This window comes from Podarcis filfolensis (assembly GCF_964270895.1).
Source record: "Podarcis filfolensis genome assembly, chromosome: 13".
Taxonomy (NCBI): Eukaryota; Metazoa; Chordata; class Lepidosauria; order Squamata; family Lacertidae; genus Podarcis; species Podarcis filfolensis.
In genome coordinates this window covers 33,887,676-33,910,489 of record NC_139615.1, presented here as the reverse complement: position 1 = coordinate 33,910,489, position 22,814 = coordinate 33,887,676, and the positions used below count along the sequence as shown (strand labels likewise).

Sequence of the window (22,814 nt, the reverse complement as noted above, 5' to 3'; positions counted from 1 at the left end):
GGAAACTTCTGGCCTGTGGTCCAAATTAGGGGGTCCAAATTTAGCCCCTGAGGCTGCTTCCCCCAAAATACACACCCATGCACCTGATGTCATATGTGTGGGACAAATGAAATAAAGTGTACCCCTGAATGGCACTAACCGCAAGCCCTACTTGCCAAGAACAATCAGCTGACTGGCCGTGACAGCAAACTCTGCCCAAAGTTGGGCTTTCTATAAGAGCCTGTTGGCTGAAAGGTTAAACAGCAAATGGTGCAGGGAGGGATGCTTTTCCTAATGTCATGGTGATGTCAAGTGATTGATTTGTGAGTGGCCCACAGGGGTTGGGGAAACATCATGATCCAACCTACCAACCAGCCCTCAGCATTCCTAACCATCAGTCACGATGGCTGGGGCTGATGGGAGTTGGATCCTGCAGATGTTGTTGGACCACAGATTCCCCGCCCATGTCCCAAAGTGCAAAACGAGGAACGTCAAAGATTCTCTTCCTTCACACACTCCTCCTTGCTGTTCCCACTGCAAAGGATCTTTACAACCACCAGTCGAAACTCTCAGCCAGTTGATGGCATCAATCCTTGCATTCCTCATCTCTTTCTCCTTGTGGTTTCTTCCTCTCCAGGCCTCCAAGCCCTGATCAGACTTTCCTGCCCTCCTGTCCCGATAAGAACAAAGTTCACTTCAACCCAACTGGCTCTGCCTTTTGCCGATTCAGCCTGGTGAAGCCTTTTATTCCCAGTGTGGACTTCCTGTTCAGAGACTTCTCTTCCTCTCCCAGCCCCATGCCACCGGGCACGTTCTCCTCCTGCCAGCCCACTCACACGGTCCCAATCCTCAGTTTGCGGAAAGACTCGAGGGGAGACGACTTCGGCGAGAACCCAAAATCTCCGCTGGGCTTGGAGACTTGGAAGCGGCACCAGGCTGAAGACACCGTCCTCTTCCACAGCTCCCTGGTTGTCTAAAGCTCAGAGGGGCAGACCCAAAATGAATTTGTAGTCCCTCCATGGCCTGTGGAGAAGAGTGCCTTGGAATGCAGAGAACAGAGCACTTCTAGGACACAAGTCCTCCAGCAACTGCCTTAAAAAAATGCAGACTGCCACTGGACTTTTCTGCAGCCGCAGTAGTTTTTTCCCTTTTGACTCCTGGTACTTAAAAGCACTTCAATTCCCTACAAGTTCATGTCACTGTCCTGCTATTGCGATGTCCAAAGAGCCCCTCATCCTCTCTGATGGAATATACACACTATAAGCTACCGGGTTTTTCCTCCTCTTGTTTGCTTGCTGGGTGAGGCAAGAGCTCATGTATGTTTTTTTTGTTTTGTTTTGTTTTGAATTATCCTAAGGATGTGTCTCAGGCTTTCCACAGACTAGGGAGGATGAAAGGGTTTACATGTATCCAGAGGAACTGGTGTACGCTGCTCTAGCAGATGGCTGCTGGGCAAGAGTTGTGCTGGGCAATCTGTTTCCAGGGAATGAGACCTCTAGAGATTATTTTGCATCCTGCCCTGCACTCTATGAGACTAGCATTACTGGAACACAGCTAAATGCTTGAAAGAAGCATTTTCTCTTCCAATCATGCTGTAACAGTTAGAAGTTGAATTGACAGAAATTCAACTTGTGTGCCTTTTTTGAGGTCTTACTCCCTTCTCTTATGGAGTAAGAATAAGGGAATGTTCTCTCTTTTCCCCCTCCCCACCCCATACACTCCCCAGACATCTTTTCCAGTGGACCTCTTGAGGAGATTTCTTGCAACAGTTCTGGCAAAGGAAACTGATGCTGAAGCCAGAACAATGTCTAAAGTTCCCTGGTGGAATGCAGCTCTTAGCATATCAAATCCACTTCCTTCCTTTTTTTTAATTGTAATGATTTGGCCAGTCCAGTTAGGTCTGACACTACTACAATTCTGGCTGATGAGTCAGGGGGATCTGCTCAGCTTTAACCCTACTTTTTAATGCACAGAACACTCCAAAGATCCTATGGTTCACTTAAACTTAACATTTTAGGCCACCCGCATTCTTTCCCCCCCCCCACAGCACAACTGTGAAAGGCCTTAAACCTGGTGATGCCTTGATTGCAAAGTATTAGAAATGAAAGCAACTCGTCTTTTTGCTAAGCCTCTGGATTGCATTGAAAAGGTTTTCTTGAACCTGAGATGGAAACTATATTTTCTATTTGAAAACAGTATTTTTGCAGCTACTTTTGAAGTTTTGTAAATTTTAATGTATGTATCACAAAAGCTTAAGGAAGAATGTTAGCCTTGGAGGATCACTGCCTTGTCTTGGAGAGGCTTTTGCAGATTTTGGTGTTTAAACCAATTAAAAAAATAAAATTGTTCGGTATCTGAGGTATCTGTACTGTGCCTTGTCTGAGTAGAGATTGGTCAGTGGGATTGGATGAAGTGTTGGACACACACACTTGCAGCTCTGTAAAAGGAATAAGAAATCTACAGATGGGTGGCATATTCTTGGGTTGGTATTTGCTTGTTAACCCATCAGTTGAACCTATTAACTAATCTCTAGTGAAAGAGTTTGGCTTAAACTGGGAATAATATACTTTAGGAGGCTGTGGATTTCAGTTAATACAGGCTTTAAGTATACATCTCCTTTCCTGATGTCAAGACCATCCTAATGAGCTCAGAGACGGGTAACAATGCATGTTAAACTTAGAGGAGCGGAAGAGCCAAAACCTTTTTTTAGGAGGCTGTGGACTTTGGCTGATGGGAGGTTTGTGACTGCCACATCATTCTTCCCATGTCACGTCAAGGCCACCCTAATGAGTTCAGAGACGAGTAACAGTAGTAGATGGCAACAATGGCTGCATAGCATGCTGAACTTGGAGAAGCAGAAGAGAGACATTTGGGAGCCAGGTAACATCTATAAAGACCAGGTGTTCAACTGAGACAGCATATAAGCTTCAAAGGGAGTCACCATGACTACTGAAGTTTTTGTTTGGCTTTTTTAATGATCAAGGGACATATCAGTTTTCTTAATTAAGCAAACAGGCCACTCTGGGTTGTAAACGGCAGGATTTAATCGGGGCAACCTTCCCTAAAAGGGATTTAATTTGCTAGGTTTCTTGAGCCATTTACCATTAGAAAATCAAAGCAGAGGTTAGGAAGGCGCATGTCAGCTCCCAGCTCAACCAAAAGGCCACGAGGACGGGGGTAATTTTAGGTTAAGATGAAGGCTAGCAAGTAAGAAAAACCAGCTTGTGTGTCCTTTGTGCATAAAATTGAAGGCACGTTCATACCAGAGGGGACTGGAAGTGGCATCCCGCCAGGACTCTGCACTTGATACCTGTGGAGGCGCTGCTTCGTTTATTCCTCCTTAATTATAATTATTTTGGGTGGGTGGGAGAAGGAAGGCGGTAAATAAGCGCAGTAAGTAATTTACTGCAGCAGCAAACGCGTGTCCTTTAGGAAGCCCTGACACGTGTATCCCAAATCCTCACGTTACCGTGCCGCCGAGCCGCTGCCCCCGCGGCTCCGCCTCTCCCGGAACCAGCAATAAGGCTCCGACACGAGGCAAAAGCCCTTCCCCGCGGGCCCCGCCTCCCGACGAGCCACATTTGACGACGTCTAAACCTGCCGCCCGCTTCCTTCTAGGCCCCGCCGAGGTGCTGCCTTCCGCGGCGCCTGAAGAGGCGCGAAACAAGCGCGAACGAAACAACGCGGGCGCTCCGGAGCAGCGGGGGAGAAGACTCCCTCAAGCGGACCCGCGCGCGGCTCGGCCAACCCCCGTTCAAACGGCGTCGTCCTCCTCCTCGTCAGGCGCCGCGGAGGGCAGACCCCGACCGGGAGTCGGCGGGGGTCCTTCCGGGCCGCCGTCGCAGCCGCCTCTATGAGGCCCTCTTTCCCCCCGCCGGCGGCACCGCTGAGGGATGTTTGCGTGGAGCTGCCGGCGCTGAGGCTGCCGGCTCCGGGAACGGTTCCAGGGCCTGTCATGGGGGTGAGCGGCGGGCCCGGAGGCGGCGGCGGCGGCGCCCTGTTCCCTGAGCGGTTTCGTCTGCCGCTCTGCTGCCTGGGCGTCTTCGTCTGCTACTTCTGGTACGGCGTCCTGCAGGAGACAATGTAAGTTGCCCCGAAGCCGCGCTTGGTGGCGACCTCAAAGCCGCCGCCTCCTGCTCCCATATGCACACGTCTTCTTCCTACCTTCGCAACGTACCCCCAGTCTCTCTCCACTGACTTGGGGGGCGGGGAGCAGTGCCGGATTTACGTATAAGCTAAACAAGCTATGGGACGTGGGTGCCGCTGTGGTCTAAACCACAGAGCCTAGGACTTGCCGATCAGAAGGTCGGCGGTTCGAATCCCCACAACGGGGTGAGCTCCCGTTGCTCGGTCCCTGCTCCTGCCAACCTAGCAGTTCGAAAGCACGTCAAAGTGCAAGTAGATAAATAGGTACCGCTCCGGCGGGAAGGTAAACGGCGTTTCCGTGCGCTGCTCTGGTTTGCCAGAAGCGACTTAGTCATGCTGGCCACATGACCTGGAAGCTATACGCCGGCTCCCTTGGCCAATAAAGTGAGATGAGCGCTGCAACCCCAGAGTCGGCCACGACTGGACCTAATGGTCAGGGGTCCTTTACCTATCTTCAGGTAGGGCTGGGAACATTCCCTGTCTGAAACCCTGGAGAGCCACTGTCACTCTACTGAGCAAGATTAAGCCAATGGTCTGACTTGGTATAAGGCAGCTTTCCCTTCTGTTTGGTGGATTTACTTCTTACGTCTCTTCCATTTCTTGCATTCGCTGTTTGAGGAGGAGGTTTTGCATGGGTTGGATTTTTATACAGGCACCTCCCCACTTGTGCACAATCAGCACAAGCGTTCCTGCAGACACACGTGTCATTTTCAGTGCTGCAAGGGGGCAGAACAGGGGAATCCCCACTTAGAACAGAACCCCTCTGTGTAGGGATTCCCCTGTAGAGTGGTACCTCGGGTTACAGACGCTTCAGGTTACAAACTCCGCTAACCCAGAAATAGTACCTCGGGTTAAGAACTTTGCTTCAGGATGAGAACAGAAGTCGTGTGGCGGCAGCAGCAGGAGGCCCCATTAGCTAAAGTGGTGCTTCAGATTAAGAACAGTTTCAGGTTAAGAACGGACCTCCAGAACGAATTAAGTTCTTAACCCGAGGTACCACTGAATTTTACTTGTTATGAACTGTTTGAGAGTATGTGTTTCCTTTCCCTATGCCTCCCTGCCTCATTATCTGGCTTTGATCTTGTTTCTCCCCTACCTCCTCCACAGTTAAAGCACTTTCAAGAGTTGGGCTGCCCTCCTTATTCCTTGTAGTCTGTTTCCAAAGCAGCTGTTGTCTCGTGGCCCTGCAAGAAACCACACAAATCTGAAAAGAGCTACAGTTTGTGTGTTCTCCTGACAGGGACACAAGTGCAATCCAGCAATTGCATTCCTGTGCTTTGTTCCCCTCAGTTACCCATGACTGCACAGGGGGAAAGATCCTGATGCCATTTGGCTCACTGAAAAGAAGTAAATATACCTTGGCCTATCTCAGATGTTCAATCCACCGTAAAACTAGCGCATGCCTACCCTTTGCTACTGACACGTGCAAATAAGTTGAGTCATTTGATATCTTTTCCTTTGCAACTGACACTACCCTTTCAATTTGGTTTTCCTGCAGTACAAGAGGCAAATATGGGGAAGGAGCAAAGCAGGAAAAGTTCAGATATGCTCTGTCTTTGGTCTTCATCCAATGTGTGATCAATGCTATTTTCGCCAAACTGTGTAAGTACATTTTTGTTTATTACAACCTTTTTATTCCACCTTTCCTCCAAGGAGCTCAAGATTGTATGTGTGGTTCTCCCCCTATCCATTTTATCTTCACAAGAACTCTGAGGTATGCTAGGTTCAAAGACTCTGACTGGCCTGATTTCTCCCATTGAGCTTCTATGACTGAGTGGGGTTTGAACCCTAGCTTCTTGGGTCCTAACCCAGTATGCTAACCACCACTGTATTTCCAAAGAAATTAGTGATGTGGCTGCTCTGAGCCCTTTGCCTATCCCTTACTTGTGAAAGTTTTTTGCAAAACTCATCGGGTTGTGCCCTTTGCAGGAAGGAGTTGCTTTGGCCTGATTCTTATTAACACCTGCAGCCAGAGATTTTAAATCCAGATAGGAAATTCAGTTCCCGTTTTGATACCTCTGCATCACCCTCATCAGCTTTCTCTGAGGAAGGGAGGAGCGGGTGAATGAGAATTCCTGTTGCTTGTGTGCTTTCCTTTCTCTCCCGCCACCTGCCTTTTGGTTTTGAAAACTCAAAATAGGGTAGAGGCAAAAAAGACATCTCTGTTCCTTTTTTTTCTTTTTCTCCCCATTCAAAAATGGCTTCAGAAAGGTAGCAGAAGGTTGTACACTCTTTCAAGTGCATCCATTTCCTCAGCCCCAATACCATTGCAGGTGGAAGGGAGAGTTAGTCTTACCATCAAGCAACTGAACTTAGCCCCCTTTATCTTCCTTCCTCCCCTCCTTAAAAAATATTGGCCTGCTGGATACTCCACAGAGATTTCCTGGATGGGGGAAACAGCTTAGGGGAGGGTGATTTGATCAGGAAAAAAATGGCTGAGGGGGAAAGGATTATGTGCCCTCTGTTGCCTACCATCCCAGCTGCTGGTGCAATCAGTTTTACAGGGTTCTGATGCTGGTCTCTCTTTTTTAAGTGTATTGTGAGAAAATTGCATGTGTAATGTCTTGTTTGGCTGTAAGAAACAATACAAAAGACTTTTAGGGTTCTGGTTTCCTCCCCCCTTGAAACAAGTGTTAGAATGCTGCTGATTTGCACCAATGTATACCTGTGTGGTCCTCCTAGACATGGCTTTGCCTCTATTCCATGTTCAGGTTTTAGAGTTAAGAGGCCTGAGCACCTTAGCCATTTCACCTTCTGCATATGAAAGCCAGGGCCGTGCAGCTCTGCCGTTGGTTGGCCTGCTCTTGCTTTGTTGCCAACATGCCTGTTTCTTTCACCTTTTTCTCCCCCAATCAGTGATCCAGTTTTTTGACAGCGTCAAGGTGGATCGGACACAGAACTGGCTATACGCAGCTTGCTCTCTCTCCTACCTGGGTGCCATGGTCTCCAGCAACTCTGCCCTGCAATTTGTCAACTACCCAACTCAGGTGAAGAAGGGGAGGTTGCTAGTGGGAGCAAGGGGGTTAGCAAGAGATGAAGAGGGTCTGGGAAATGGGATGTCTCCTGCTTTCTGGTGCACAGCTTGGCAACCTTTTCACTGCTGCATGCATGATACCTTAAGCCCAGGGAATAACAAAGAGAATATATTGAAAGCAGGATGCTAGCTGCATAAATGTGGCAGACGTGATGTTCTTCATTGATGGTTCTGAAATAATGGTCCTTAAATGAGACAGGAGTAATAAGAGGCTCTCAACAGTGTGTGACCCTCCAAGGGGGGATATCAACAGTAGAACAAACCGTTTTGCCTGCCTTTTTGGTAACTACCTTAGAAGAGTTTGGTGCTTAGAATCTGCCAAACAAGGCTTGCTCCAGGATTTGGGGACACCCATATTAAAAGGAAAGCAGCCAGACCAGCATACAGTGGTACCTTGGGTTACATACGCTTCAGGTTACAGATGCTTCAGGTTACAGACTCCGCTAACCCAGAAATAGTACCTCAGGTTAAGAACTTTGCTTCAGGATGAGAACAGAAATCGCACGGCGGCAGCAGGAGGCCCCATTAGCTAAAGTGGTGCTTCAGGTTAAGAACAGTTTCAGGTTAAGAACGGACCTCCAGAACAAATTAAGTACTTAACCCGAGGTAGCACTGTACACCCCACTTCAACATTCACCCAGATCCCCCTCGTCTCTCTGCTACATACACAGGCCCCTGCACACTTTCTCTTGCAGAGGTTTATGGGGTCTTTCATTGTCTGCTCCTCTTCCAGTAAAGTTGGAAGTCGCATAAGCTGCTTATGCTGCTTAAAGCTTTTCTGCAACCCAGAGCAAAGTGACAGTATCCTCTGTTCCCTGAGTCTCCTGCAGTGTGCTGACACAGACAGAAGACTGTGTGAGAAGTGCCTGGACACATGGCACAAAGGCGAGAGTGATGGCCCAGTTGTTTCAGCAAGCCCTCCCTGGGCTTGCGAATCTAGGCATTTTGCTTAACCCAGACAGCCCTTTGCACCGGCCATGATTCCAAAGCAGGGGCCATGGCCTTTCTGGGATTGCTGAAAGGGATGAGCAAGATTGGAGATGTGTGCAGGAGACAAAACACTGCAGGTGGGGGAGGAGCAGGGATTCCGAGAAAGCCGTGGCTTCAGGAATGTAGAAGCCAAGCAGGAATGGCCAGTAACACTACCAGGAAGACTTGGCAGGCAATGTAAAAGAGGGAGGGGTGTGATTTTGTAATAGTAGAGAGGGAAGAATGAGTTAGCGAAGAAGGAAAGGAGGGAGAGAGTGTTAAGTAGAGATAGAACACAGAGCGTGAGAGCTTTTAAAATTAAGGATTAGAAGCTTAAAGAGGGTGCCAAATGTGATGAGTTTGCAAAAGGAAAGAACAGAGATTCTTCGTTTCTGTTCATTGAGTATCTTCTGCACCTCAAGCATCAGTTTTTCTCTGGGGTGGAGTTGACTCAGGCACTGGTTGATGCTGCTAAAGGTGAGGTTATGGAATGTTAGGTCTAAATAAATTTCTTCCTTTTCTCCCATGTAGGTGCTTGGGAAGTCCTGTAAACCTATTCCAGGTAAGTAGCCCCTGTGCTGGTAACCAGAACCATGTTTTGTGCTTTGCAGAGCAACTACACGGATGAGTTGAGCATATCGACAAAATCTGCATGCCTGCTGCTTGGTTTTGCTATGTTTGCTTCCCAGATTCAGACCCCAAAAGGCAGAGTTAAGGACTGGAATGGCAAGGAGGGGAGGGAAGGCTCTTGAGACTTTGCTGCCTGCCGTCTCTTTAATGAGCCCAGAATGGCATGTTTATCCTCAAACAGTCCTGAGTGGTAGGCTAGGCAGAGAGGTAATAATGGCTTGCCCAAGTGCAGCCAGTGACTGTCCAACCTGAGTGGAAATCTGAACCTAGATTTCTCCCATGTCGAAAGCAACCCCTCCAGTGCTTCACTTTCAGGTATTGATGCATTCTGTCCCATCCATCAGAAGGATTGGGTAGGTAGCAACACTTTTCAAACGATGCAGCTGAATGAAAATGGAAAGTGTGCTAAATGTTAAATAACCACAAATCAAATTAAAAGTGACCCTTAATGCCACTCGCCAAAAGCTCAAACCTGAGCAGCAAAGGGGGTTAGAGTGTGGTTTAAAGGCTCCAGATACACCTCTGAAAGTAAAGAGTGGGCTGGAAGCCTCATATAATACAGGCTGTTCTAAGCTGCTTGGAGGGAAAGGTGGCTCAAGATGATAACTAATGAAACGCAGCACCTAATACAGTGCAGGTTCTTTTCTTTAAAAAAAAATAAAATTATTAAATATTTTCATGAACTACAAAGAACATGCAACGTTTCTCACCTTTTTTTCTTTACAAAAACATTGCATACAGTCAAACCTCAGTTGTCGAACATAATCCGTTCCAGAAGCCCGTTCGGCTTCTGAAACGTTCCGACAACCGAATCGCAGCTTCCGTCTGGTTGCAGGAGCTTCCTGCACTCAAGCGGAAACCGCGTCGGACGTTTGGCTTCCGAAAAGCGTTTGAAAACTGGAGCATTTACATCCGGGTTTTCGGGAGTCGAGGTTTGACTGTACTAATAGAGGTTCTGCTACTACAGACACCATGGAGCCCTTAAGTAGGAACTGGCTTATCTGCATATCTTTTAGAAATGCTGTGATTCTCACATGGAGTGGTGCACCGCAATGGTGCAGCAGGAGAGGATGGCAAGTATTGTTGGAAAATTCCAGGACAATCAAAGAAACATTTAATTAGACCGAATATAAATGAGATTACCAGGCATAGGCAGGCTCACGCCAGAGGGGCATTTATAATTATATTTTGGGGTTGATTCATGTTCTTATGCAGCTGCATTGTTTTATCCTTTCTGGATGCCCCAGGATCATATTATAAACTAGTTGTGTTCTATGTTATGAATCAGGCACTGCTAGGAGTTCCTTTTTGTTTTCCAACGTATTTCTTACCAATAAATAGCTTGGTGTGGCGTGAGCAAAATTTATTCTGGAAGTGTGGCCCAGGGGGGAAAATTTGAGAACCATTGTGCTAACAGGGTTGGAGAATTCATTTAGGGTCCTCCCCACGGATTGATTCCTGGGAGGGAAGAGAGCCTGTAAAAGCCAACTGGGCAATGCCAACCCACATTTTGTAGCCCCGTGGGATCCCTCCAGATGCAGATCTGCAAGCATCTTTTGTTCGTTTGACCGGGGCCTTTTCCAAGGCCATATTCTCGCAGGACCAGGCAGAGACTTAGCAGGTTTGGAGCGTCACTTGGACTCAGTGTGACAGTTCCTGTTCTTGAGACTGGCCTGGGTCTCCTGCTCTTTGGGAAGCAACATTGCCGCAGCACGGAAGCTGATGTCGCAGAGTCTGCAAAGGTCAACAGTTGGTTATATTTCCTAACAGAGCCACCCTGGGAGTCACCTTGCCCACGGTTCCTTCCTTTCTCTCTTTCTAGTCATGCTCCTGGGGGTGACGGTGCTAAGGAAGAAGTACCCCTTGTCCAAATACCTGTGTGTGTTGCTGATCGTCACAGGCGTGGCCCTGTTCATGTACAAACCAAAAAAGGGAGGAGACGTCGGGGACGACCACCTCTTTGGGTATGGAGAACTCCTGCTGGTAAGCCCCTGAGCATTAATAAGTCTATGGCAGCAGTGGCAGGGTGCTCAATTGGTGCTGGATGCAGCAGGAGCATTAATGCCTGGGAGCATTAAACCACCCTTGTAGACTAAGTCCACACAAGTTACCAGCCTGCCACTTCCTTCCTTTATTAGCCTACTGGGGGGCTGGCAAAGGAGAGATGGAGAACTCCATTTTGCAGCAGCCTGCTGTGTTTCTGTGTTAGATGTTCAAGAAGGGGGGCTTCTGTCCTCTGGCGACCCACTCAGTATCTCTGCTGGGCACAGAGGAGGTAATGAGTTCTCAGTCCCTCTGTGGCCAGTCCACTCACTCACTTGCATGCAGTTTCTTGCTCCCTGGAGCTCCCAGCACATAAGCGGCACACAAAACACTAAAAAACCATTCTATGTTCTAAATCTTATATTAATAATCCAAAAATTGAGAGAGCTATGTACAAGATCTACTACAGAAGCCACAAGCAGAAAACTCATTCAAATTGTGTCCAAAAGGAAGATTCAGTCTTTAAAGGTTCCTTTAGCTAGGCTCCTGTAGATATCAACAAAGGTAAGTTGGATCAAACGGGAGTGTCGGCTTAGTAAATGAATAAATGCTTAAGTCAAGAAAGAACTTAGCATATGAAGTTGGATGTATGTAAATACACCAAAATCTTGAGGGAGAATTTCCTGAAATTAAATATTATAGCTTAATCTAAGAAGAAATGTAACATATGGACTTGAATGTTTATAAATATATCAAAACCATGAGAGAGAATTTACTGAAGAAGCCCGAGACTCTTCATGGGCGAAACAGGTGACAAACGCCGGCACCCTGCCTAACTCTTGTGCGTAACATCACCGACACTTCGTTTGATCCAACTTACCTTTGTTGATGTCTACAGGAGCTGGTCTTCTATGAGAATTGGCAGCATAGGTTCATTTCTTCAGCCCTGGAGCTCCCAGGCACGTGCTTAAATACAAGGCTGGCGTAGTCAGCCATGCTGAACTGGGTGACGGCTAATTTATTAGCACACTTGGGGGGCTGACTGCAACAGGGAGTTTTCTCTGCCACGGGGCAGGGAACCTGTGGCCCTCCAGATGTTGGACTGAAGCTTTTGGTTCAGCTCCACCTCACTGTCCAGGAGCCTGGATAGCTCCGTTGGTTATAGAGTGTGGTGCTGATAATGCCAAGGTTGCGGGTTCGATCCCCGCATTAGACAGCTGCATAGTCCTGCATGGCAGGGGGTTGGACTAGATGATCCTTCCAACTAGACAATTCTATCATTCTATGACTCGTGTTAAGTCTTCTTCGTGTTAAGGCCTTCGATACCTCAACGCTGAATGGGACGCTCTAGTCGATCACTTCTTGTGTGAGTCATTTTCTGTGGGTTCTGATCGTGCTCACATTTCACCTATAAAACAGCCCTTTCTCCTCTATTGGAGGAAGGGGGAAATCCTGTTTGGATTGGCTCCTCCTACCTCTCCACTGGCAGGAAGTAAAAAAAATTTGAGAGATTACTGGGGCTGGGACAACCCCTCTCTCCAGTTCAGCTTCCTGCAGGTTATTCTAGCCAGCTGCTCTAGGCACGGCAAAATAGAAAAGGTGGGAACGCCATCTTGGAAGGGGTTTTTCCTTTGTTCTTCTTTTGTCTGTTCTTGGTTCCTTTTTCTGCTCACTTCCGCTGCTACTCCTGGATGGAGTGGCCAGTGCTCTTTGGGCCCTCCTCTTCTGTCACAGCCTTTCCAGTCTGCGCCTGTCGCTGTCTACAGTCATTGGGAAATCGCATGGGGAGCATGCCTGGACGGTACAGAAGAGCCCCCCCCTTTGGGTCTACAGCAACGTGGGTGGTGGCAGGGGCTGGGGTTGGCGGGGTCGAGGCAAACAAGGCACATTCCCACTATCCCGATGCATAGCATTGTGATGAAGCTGCAGCAACCGAAGTAAGCTGCTGTGGTGCAAGGGGTTTACCTTGGAGAAGGGGCGCATTCTTAAAGTGCATTCAGATTTTAAAGCAGGGTGGCTAACCTTTCTCAGCTGGAGGACCAGGCTGCTCCTTGCCACCCCTCCAGGAGCTGCATGGCACAGGGCGGGTGTGGCCAACCATAAAGGCCACACTCATGCACACATGTGTATAGTCAATAAATAACGGGTGCAGAAAGATGGCTCCTCCATCTTTTGTTCATTGACTGCTTGGCAGTTGGTAGCCCCATAGAGTGAAAATTGGGATGGGGGGAGATTTAAATTCATAACCTGACTTGGTGGTGGGCTTCCCTCCCTGTGCCCTAATCCATACACTTATGTGGAAGTGGAGACCACCTGACCACTTTGTAGAGTAGCTGTTGTCATCAGTGAACACATATCTACTTTTTGTTTGAGGCTTTTAGGGAGGTCAGAGGGAGATGCGGATAAGGCAGGTATGGAAGGCAAGGAGGCAGGAATAAGTGTCTGGGAAGCTGTGCGTGTGACTTGGAGATTCTTAAATCTTCATTAGTAACTGCCTAGATGTGTTAGCTTTCCCGCTCTAAAGGCTGGATATTGGCCTCTCCTTAAAGCTGCAGTTCACTGTTCTTGGAAAACACCACCCATTTCTGCGCTGCAGAACCAGATTTGGCATATCCGTGTTTGAGTGTTGTGTTTGTGGGGGAATGTGTGTGTTGCTAATCCCCTTGCTAAGCAGGTTTTGTTCAGCCCAGCGTGCCGAAATCAGCAGGCGTACATGTGTGTGTGATTTCTCCCTCTCTCACCCACCCTAGTTGCTATCCTTGACCTTGGATGGACTGACTGGAGTGTCTCAGGACCACATGAGAGCTCACTACCAGACTGGTTCCAATCACATGATGCTGAACGTCAATCTGTGGTCTACTTTGTTCCTCGGAGCCGGTAAGCACTTTCTTGTGGCACAGAGGGTGGGGGGAGAAGCAGGACGGCCTGGCGGTTTGACCTCAGTGGCCCTGATCTGCACCGTCATGGGAGCAGCCGAAGGCTAAGTGCATGTGGCTGTACCTGCAAAAGGGGGTGAAGGTCTAAGCCCGGTTAGTACACGAGCCTTGGATACATCAGAATCCTTGTGGCATGTAAGGCACGGGGGTGTGCATTTTCTTAACCCATTGATGGATATGGTCTGTCCCACTTCCTGCTCATACACAGTGTGCCTGGGTCCAGTAAATTCACCTGCAGGATCCTGTTTCCACGCCTAAATTGCTATTTGTTGAATTAGGGCGAACCTTTCCTTGGTTGGCAGCTAGACTGCCCAGCAAGCCAGTTTAAATAAACTGGATAGCTCATTCAGTAGAGCATGAGGCTGTTAATCTCAGGGTTGTGGGTTCGAGTCCTGCGTTGAGCGAAAGATTCCTGCATTGCAGGGCGTTGGACAATATGACCCTCGTGGTCCTTTCCAATTCTGAATATGTTGACGGCTGCCTTCCATGGCTTGTGACTGCTGTGCAGTTCTCCACATGGCCATGGAGTGGTGCTGATGTCACCTGTAGGACTCCCCTTCCTAAAAGACCATTCCTGTGCGCAACTCACTTTTGCCTGGGGTCCCACTCCAGCTTGGCAGCAACAGCCTGTTTCCGCCGTTTGGCGTCTCCCTCGTTCCAGCAACCTGGGTGGTTTCCACATTCTGCTAGGCTTCCAAGAGTTAAACCTTTGCAGTTTGGCTCCCCCCCCCCCATGCAATTGTTAGACCACTCTGCTGAGGCTGCCTTAGGAGAAACAGCTGATAATTAATGAAAAGGAGCAGTCCCTTGCAGCCAAAGTAATTTGGAGAATGATTGTTCCCCTGTATATTATTTTAAAACAAGGCAGTGTGTTAAAATGAATTCCGTAGAAGCTGCAAAGGAAGCCGATTGGCCTGTCGTCTTCAAACGAATTATTAAGTATTAAACTGCACAGTTTCCTTCTCCAGGTGAGTCAAGCCGTGGCCCACAGTGACAGGCAAAAAACCCCAAAATACAGAAAACACCAGTCTTGCAGGGTTTGTTAGCCAATCTAACCTGTGGGGAAGGGTCTTCCTGACTGGAAGAGGAAGGGTGATCAGCCTGAATGTGAGGTTCAGCCAGCAATTTATTTTTGCTTTATTTCTTTTTTCTCAAATGCCAGTCTTTGACAGCACACCAGACCATTCCTCTTAGCGGCACATCCTTAACTGTGTCATTTCTTGGTGGCCTAGAGCAGAAGTGGGGAAGCAGTCACCCTCCTGGTGCTCCTGGACTACAGCCCCCATCATCCCTGACCATTGGCCATGCTGGCTGAGGCTGATGGGAGTTGTAGTCCAATATAATAGGGAGGGTCCAAAGTTTCCCACTCCTGGCCTAGAAGCTGGTCCCGGGAGGATGGTGACGCTACCCTGCAATTGGGACCCTTCCTGACTCTGAGATTTTAGGAGGGGGAGGCTCCAGCTGATGGGCAGTGTTTGCAAAAACTGCCTTTTGACTCTCCTACACCTTTACCTGCCCCACGCTTGATGTCACGCATATGACTACTGGTGTAGGTGTGCCTGGCTGTCAGGGACTGGCAGGTTCTGGTGAGTGTGCCACGGGGGAAGCGGGGCTGCAGTCTGACTTGGGAGAGGGGGCAGTGGCTTGTAGGAATCTGTACCAGCCAGGAGGCAAGAGGCAGGGGAAGCTTCAGAGCTGGAGGGTGGAGCCACAGGATAAGTCAGAAGAGGAGGCAGGTTGGGAAAGTGAAGGGGCAAGGGCTTCCCTACCCTCTTCTGCAACACTGTCTCCCAGAACCAAGAGGGGGTTGAAAAGGGAGGAGCAGAGGACGTTTCCACGCAGGCATGGTCTCTGGCTGTGTGCACGCAGTCCGTCGGGAGAAGGTACATAAACCGGCGGAGGGGAATTGGTCCCGTGTTGCTGCAACTGCTCCATAGAGCATGGACCTGGGAATAGCTGCCTAGACGCTAGATTGGTGTGCGTAGGTATCCAGAGTGGCGGTGTTACCTTTGACAATAAAGACTTAACTATCTGCTATGTAAAACCATTGAATTGTAGAGTTGGAAGGGACCCCGTGGATCATCTAGTCCAACCCCTTGCAATGCAGCTGTCCCTTATGAGGATTGAACCAGCAACCTTGGCATTATTGGCACCATGCTCTAACCAACTGTGCTGTCCAGCTTTCCTTTGGCTGGGAAGCGCCTGTGACATTGGCCAAAAGGACCTTGCGAACCAAGTGGGGAGGCCCAGTGGGCCTAATTTGAATGCTTTACATGCTGCCTTTGCCCTACCTGGAATAATGGGGGTTTCTGCTCCATTCATTTTCTCTCTGCTGAAGGTGGCTGGAGGCTTTTGCATGTGATGGCAGATGAGAAAACGTGGAGCAGCTAGGCAGGCACGTCGAATTCAAAAACAGCTCATTGAGCAAGGAGCAGGAGGGACTGGCTTTCTCCTCTTCCAGATGCAGCTTGCAGCGTTGCAGACTTACCTGTGGGCTAGGCAGGACCCGTTTCCTTGTGGAACAGGAGATGGTCAAGGATGCAGAATGCTGGTCGAAAGTGGGTGGAGCCTGAATTGCCTGCAGACAAGGCTGCCATAGTTAAAAGTAGTTGTGAGGGAGTCTCCAGCCATTTTGGCACAGGAAGAAGGACCGGGTGGGACTGAAGTGGAAAGGAATCACTTTGCAGTGTGTCTTTCAGGGGGTGGGAGAGGATTCAGTGCTTTGATTTCATCCCAATCCTTGCAGCTTATTTATATATTTTACATAACTTACATGCTGTTTATCTGTATGTGTAACCTCTTAAGCAGTGCGCGCGCACACACACACAAACCCTGTGTATTTTGGAGGATGTTCCTTTTGGAAGACGTGACAGCAGCCACTGGGGGGGGAAATCGGGGCTCCAGTTTCCGTGTTTTCAAGGAAGCCAGCAGGCTCCCTTCCTAAATGACAAAAAGCTCCTTTATTTTGTAGTCTGGTCACCATACCAAATAAAAAAGAGGAGGGCATTTTTCTCAGGGCGAGTTAGGAGGAGATTCCACCATAATGTGCTTCCAGGTGTTACGAACAGGAGCAGCACCTCTGCTGCACACAGGATCATTGTTAGGTAACTGGTGATACTGAGTCATCTTCCTTTGTTTTCGGAAATGGAGAATGGGGCTTGTCCTCTGCTAATGCCCATATCACCAAAAAGCTTGGGAACACTTCCACAGCACACTTCTCTCATTTTCATTGAGGAGCTGTAGGGTGTTAGGCTTTATGAAGTGTAAGTAGCTGTTCTGGTTAGACGTAGCCTTATCCTGCAAGCTCTTTCAGGACCCACCTGCCTGTTTTTACCCCCTGCCTGAGTGAAGGGAAGATTGAGCTGTAAGCATAAATAAGTGTTTTCCTTCGGAAAGTTTAAAGGCACTTAGTGGCTGAAGTTGGGGGAAAAATGAGAGAGCTGAATTCTAAACAAACATGTGAGAGAACACCCAAACCACCAATAGAATCAGAATGCTTTTATATGGTTTCTATTTCATCTTTTATGATCACCAAACACACACAAATTATTTAGATTCATTCTGATAAACTGCTGCTATTGGCGACTTAGATTTTTCTCTATATCGCTTGTCTGTTTCTGGTCTGTGCCAGGATGGAAGACTTATCTGTGAACCCTGCATACACTGCCTCAAGTTTAATTACGGAAGAAAGATGGGAGGAAATATTTAGAAAAACAATACGTACAGATGCGTGTGAACACAGCTGCAGTTACCTTTCTGGCATATTCCTAATGCACACCTAAAACACACAAAGGCAGCAGTTTCTTCCAGGTCCAGATTTCTCCCCAGCCAGTATTTTATGGTTTTGAACCACCCAAATTCGGTGGTTGAATATTGTCAACTGGCCAGTCCCAGTCAAGTGAGACTGCTGAGCCCAGTAGATTGCCGGCCTGATCCATCACAGCAGTTGGAGCCAGATAACTTTGAACGCCTGCTGATTAAAGCAGACAGAGGAGATTCTATTTTTCTAAACATGCCCCCTCCCTTTGCAGGTATCTTGTTTACAGGAGAGCTTTGGGAATTCTTGAGTTTCACCGAACGTTACCCCAGCATCATCTACAACATCCTCCTCTTTGGCCTGACAAGCGCCCTGGGCCAGGTGAGTGGCGTGCATTTGCTATTCTGTGCATTTCTTCATTTTAACCAGCCCAGGATGTGTGTCTTAACCCTTGCTCTGTTCTCAAGGCATTTGGCGAAAGGTAGGATAAAGTCTGCGGCTTGAAGTACATGGATTTCCGGATAGGTTGTTCATGGGACTATTTCCAGAGTGAGAAGCCCTTCCCAGGATGTGCTTCACCACCATAGAGCAAACTCTGATAGGATTTCCCACTGCTCATGAAAAAGATCTTCCTGTACATGGGTAGGCAAGGGTCTTTGCCTTCATCATGTTCATCAGGAGGGGACGATCTGTGTATCTTCTCCCATTGGTCCTGTGCACTACAGATACTTTTTAACTCCTGCAGATGATTCCCAGAGACTGCAGCTCAGGCCATTTTGTGGGGTGTTCTTAAGGCTCTGCCTCTTCATCCTGTCCCTGCAGTCTGACTTTGACGCTTTGCTGGCAAGGGAAAGACGTTCTGCGTGTGCTCGGAGGGGCCATTCTCATGCATGTTCTGCAGCTGGGCTTTCTGTCATCTTCGCCCCTTTCACCTAGATCCCTTTTGCTCTGACGTGCAAATCAACAAGAGAGTGCCTTTTGCCTTTCTGCCCCCATGCTGGGTTCAGAAGCCACCCATTTGGCTCCTTGCAACGTGTGGGAATCGCGTCCCTGCTTTTCCTCTTTGCTTCGACCTCTCTGCTTCAGCAGCAAGGCTGCTGCCACATTCCCTAAGAGGGAGCGGAGGACACAGCCTCTGAAAAAGGAAACTCTGCCCAAATCTTTTTTGGCCTAGGTGGGTGAAAAGCAGCACTACCTCTTCCCAGTACTCCAAGGGGAAAGGGCCATGTAACCCACTGTTGCGTCCGGTCACGTGCAAACTCGACAGCGCAGGGGCACGTCCTGCAGCAAAACCACCTGGGAGAATGCAAAATCTGTGTTGCTGTTGTTTGTTCCCTCGTTGATGGCATTTTACGATTGTACTGTGGAGAGTGTATTAACTTACGGTCTGTGTGTGTGGTTTTGGAGCTGCACGGCCAGGGAAAAAACAATTCTGTCCAGGGTTGTAAAGACTGCAGAGAGAATAATTGGGTGCACTCTTCCCACCTTAGATCAAATCTATGCCGTCAGGTGCCATAAGAAAGCTGCAGAGATAGCGCAGGATAGTACGCACCCCAGAAATGATCTCTTTCAGCTTCTGCCTTTTGGAAGAAGGTACAGGGTTATAAAAACCAGGACTAGCCGCCTGAGAAACAGTTTCTACGCAAATGCAATTCTGGTTCTAAACACAGCATAAGGAGTCTGTATAGCATATTGTATTTCAAAATGGGGTTTCAGAGTTTTTAGGGGGGTTTTTGAATGTCTTATGTGGATTTTTCAATTTCATTGTTCTGTATGGGACAATGACAATAAAGATATCGTATCGTATCCAGCCTGACTGCGCATGTGCCCCTGTCTCATTGCAGAGTTTCATCTTCATGACTGTGGTATACTTTGGGCCCCTGACCTGCTCCATCGTCACCACCACCCGCAAATTCTTCACCATCTTGGCATCGGTCATTCTGTTTGCCAATCCGATTACCGGCCTGCAGTGGGTGGGCACCATCCTAGTATTCCTTGGTAAGTTTCGGCTCCGTTTGTTTCTGGGCGAGTTTTGACTCCGTTTCCAGCGGCTCCGTCGGGAGAGCACAGGACTTTTAATCTCAGGGTCGTGGGTTCAAGTCCTACCATGGAGAAGCGATTCCTGTATTGCAGGAGGTTGGAAGGGATGACCCTTGCGCTCCTTTCCAACTCTACAATTCCTAGCAAAACTGCCAAAGCGGTCCTGCAAAGTCTGGTGCTTTAAGTGGCATTTCCTGTTGGGAGGGGCAGCCTGGCTAGTCCCTCCCCGTGAGGGTCTGTAGGCGGGACAGTGCTATCCTTCTCTCCTGCCCATCCATTGGGGAGGTGGGGGGGGCAGGGAATGGTTTTATTATTAATTTTTTAAAAATCTATTTACAGATTCCCAGGGTGGCATCCAATTTAGAATAACAAAAGGCAATAAAAAATTTCCATATAAAGCATTAAATACACGGGAGCAGTAGCCATAAAATCAATAAAATCCATGCAGAGCTGTAAAGACAATAGTAAAACCCATTATAAAATACGCTAGAAGGCCTGGGCAAATTAAGAGGCGGGTGGGAATATTTGCCTGGCGCTGTGTAATGTCAAGCTTCTCCAGGAATTGCATTCTTCTGACTACAAAGCGCCACAACCAGCACCCAACCTGCACCTTCCATGGGCACCAGAGGTAGGGGAGGGCGTCCAACGAGCAAATGATCCAGGCCGATTCCCCAGGGGAAAAGGTTTTCGGGTTTTAGTTTTTGGTTATGTCGCCTGGAAAGCAGAAAAGCTTTTAGGTGAGTTTTTCGGGGGGGGAGAGGGGATTATTTATTTGCTTATTTACTTTGTTCAGAAAGCATTTTTAAGACAGGACCATCTAACTGGGTCTTGTCCCTCAGCTGTTTTATTTAATTGCCACAATGCTCTGTAAAATCAAGGATTGCTGGGGAGAGTCTGCTGCCGGGCGGAGGAACCGCCACAATGTAAGCCCTGCTGCACTCTCACCAGCCAGGTCAAAAAGTCGGGAGGGAGCAAGTTTGTGCGTTCCCCACCTCCCCTCGCTTACTAGCAATGGGAGGGAAAGTGGCCAGAGGCCAGAGGGCGTTGGATCCAAACGCAACCATGATGCCCCCAGAGCACCCTGTTACCCTTTCTACATAGAGGACAGGTCTGCAGGACAGGTCTGCAACAGCAACAGAGATGCTTCATAGCCCCTCTGCAGAGGCTGCTTTCCACGCACGTCACACTCCAACCACAGGGAATGAGGTTCGCAGTATCCCTCAGGCCCTCGGCCGCTCCCCAAGGGAGCACTAGATTGTTCCCTTTCCCAGATTTTGGTTCCTAATAACAAGCCATGTGAATACATATTGGTATAGAAAAGGAGGCTATCATAGAATGAATAATGAAAATACAGTGGTACCTCCAGTTAAGTACTTAATTCATTCTGGAGGTCCGTTCTTAACCTGAAACTGTTCTTAACCTGAAGCACCACTTTAGCTAATGGGGCCTCCCACTGCTGCCGTGCCGCCGGAGCATGATTTCTGTTCTCATGCTGAAGCAAAGTTCTTAACCCGAGGTACTATTTCTGGGTTAACGGAGTCTGTAACCTGAAGCGTATGTAACCCGAGTTACCACTGTAGGACCTTCTGTCCTATAGACTACTGTGGTCAGAGAGAAGGTTTCAGATCCTGGTTGTGCTAGTCGTGTGAACCACGTGTGTATATATTCATAACGTATAAGCATAAATGTGCATTTTTGTGCTTGGAGAAAGAGAGAGTGTGTCATTCCATAAAATAGTTGGAGGCTGCATGCTATTTATTTATTTATTTATTTATTTATTTATTTATTTATTTATTTATTTGATTAATTGATTGATATACCACCCTTCATCATAAGATCTCAGGGCAGTTCACAGAATAAAATACAGGATAAAAGCACGAAAATGAATAAAACAAAACAGCAAAACATTACCCCCCAGCCCTTTGCACAGACACATTCAAAAGACTGTAGAATACTAATCAGCCAAAGGCCTGGTTGAAGAGGAGCATTTTCTCCTGGTGCCATAGTATATTTAAATTTATACTATGGATTGCAAATGGCCCCACCCATAAAGAAGGGGAAGGTGTATGCATGCTTGGACAGGGGTGGGGACCCAGAGATATACGGACTTGCATTCAATTTCTTAAAAACTGCAGAGGAGACGACAAAAAAAAAAAACCAAATGGAAATGAAATGACTGCATGTGTGAACTTGTGCAGGGGAAAATGAGAGGAGGAAGGAGCTTATCGGTTACGGGGTCGGTCAGCTCAAGCAGCCTGCACACAACACGAGTCATGTTTTCACCATCCCTACAAAAGCAGGGAGCTTTCCTGTTTGAGGCAGCCTCCTGGCCTGAGAAGGGGAAGCGTCGAAGGTGCTAGTTTTGCCTTCTGAAAGCCAGCATGGCTCTTGGGGAGTAATTGGCCGGTGGGGGCGAAGGCAGAAGGACTTCTCTCTCCCATTCATTGTAAATAAAATCACGCACACCCACAGGAACGACCTATCTGCTGTGAGGATAGCCTCTTAAAGCCTCGTTCCCCTCTTGTTTCTCTGCAGGACTTGGACTGGATGCCAGATACGGGAAAGTGTCCAAGAAAACCTCACATTAAGACAGCAGTGGGTCCTTCTCTTGGAAACCTCAACCTGAACAAACTGTTAACTTATTGTCTTACTCCCCGGCACCTATTATCGGATATGGACTTGTGCTTTGGGGGAGAGGGGGTTTTATTGGGAGTGTGGGCAGGGCATTAGTTTGGTGCAGCTCCAAGAAACTTGGAATATTTTTTTAAAAGAGAAATCAAAGGTTTTGTTTTAATTGAAATCAACAACGTGAAGGTTTCCACGTGTACTGCCTCCTCCCCTCTGTGCCAGGAATCGAAGATGAGGTTGGCAGGCGGCAAAAAAGAGAAGCAATTGACGAAAGGAGAGGAGCCCTTCATAATAAATAAAAGGAGGAGAGATTGAGAGAGATTTGTGTTCTCGCTTTTTTTGCCGCCTTGTGGTCCTTCACTCTTGGAGGCTTTGGGTGGGAGTCACATGGACTTCCTCCAGTTCATATGTGGGGAACCTTTGGCCCTCTAGATGTTGCTTGCTGAATGTCATGGGCTGGTTGGATGCAGAGGAATGGTGGGAGGAACTAGCTTCGGAAACCTCCAAGGGAAGAAGGCTCATAGCCTGGGGAGCGGTGGTGGGATGACAGTGAGGGAAAAGACTGGGGAGAGGAGCTGTCGGAAGCTTGAAGAGGTAACAGGGTTTGGTGAGCAGGGAGCATCTGTGGCGGAGCGAAGTCAGGAATCAGAGCTGAAGCAGCCGAGGAGGGAGGCCACGAGGGAGAGATGAATCAGGCCGGTGAAGAGTCACA

The 22,814-nt window shown here is 48.2% G+C and overlaps 2 protein-coding genes across 3 annotated transcripts in view; both read left to right on the top strand.

Moving 5' to 3' along the window:
• Window positions 1–2,337, top strand: part of FAM117A (family with sequence similarity 117 member A) — a 40,871-nt gene extending 38,534 nt beyond the window's left edge. For both annotated transcript variants that reach the window (XM_083583289.1, XM_083583290.1), the window contains exon 8: window positions 617–2,337. In XM_083583289.1, the coding sequence (XP_083439415.1) occupies window positions 617–956 (340 nt within the window). In that variant the 3' untranslated portion in view covers window positions 957–2,337. The remainder of the gene's footprint in view (window positions 1–616) is intronic.
• A 510-nt stretch (window positions 2,338–2,847) lies between these two features.
• On the top strand, window positions 2,848–22,419 carry SLC35B1 (solute carrier family 35 member B1). The gene is made up of 10 exons (XM_083583421.1): window positions 2,848–3,156; window positions 3,598–4,062; window positions 5,624–5,727; window positions 6,982–7,112; window positions 8,660–8,690; window positions 10,581–10,741; window positions 13,492–13,618; window positions 17,709–17,815; window positions 19,279–19,432; window positions 22,010–22,419. The coding sequence occupies exons 2-10, from the start codon at window positions 3,833–3,835 to the stop codon at window positions 22,060–22,062; spliced, it is 1,098 nt and encodes a 365-aa protein (XP_083439547.1). The 5' UTR covers window positions 2,848–3,156; window positions 3,598–3,832; the 3' UTR covers window positions 22,063–22,419.
• Window positions 22,420–22,814: the final 395 nt, after the last annotated feature.

Coding starts and splice junctions, on each gene's coding strand:
- SLC35B1 (XM_083583421.1), top strand. CDS start 3,833: ATGAGGCCCTCTTTCCCCCCGCCGGCGGCACCGCTGAGGGATGTTTGC. Junction 5,728..6,981: donor TGCTATTTTCGCCAAACTGT/GTAAGTACATTT, acceptor TCCCCCAATCAG/TGATCCAGTTTTTTGACAGC. Junction 7,113..8,659: donor TTGTCAACTACCCAACTCAG/GTGAAGAAGGGG, acceptor TCTCCCATGTAG/GTGCTTGGGAAGTCCTGTAA.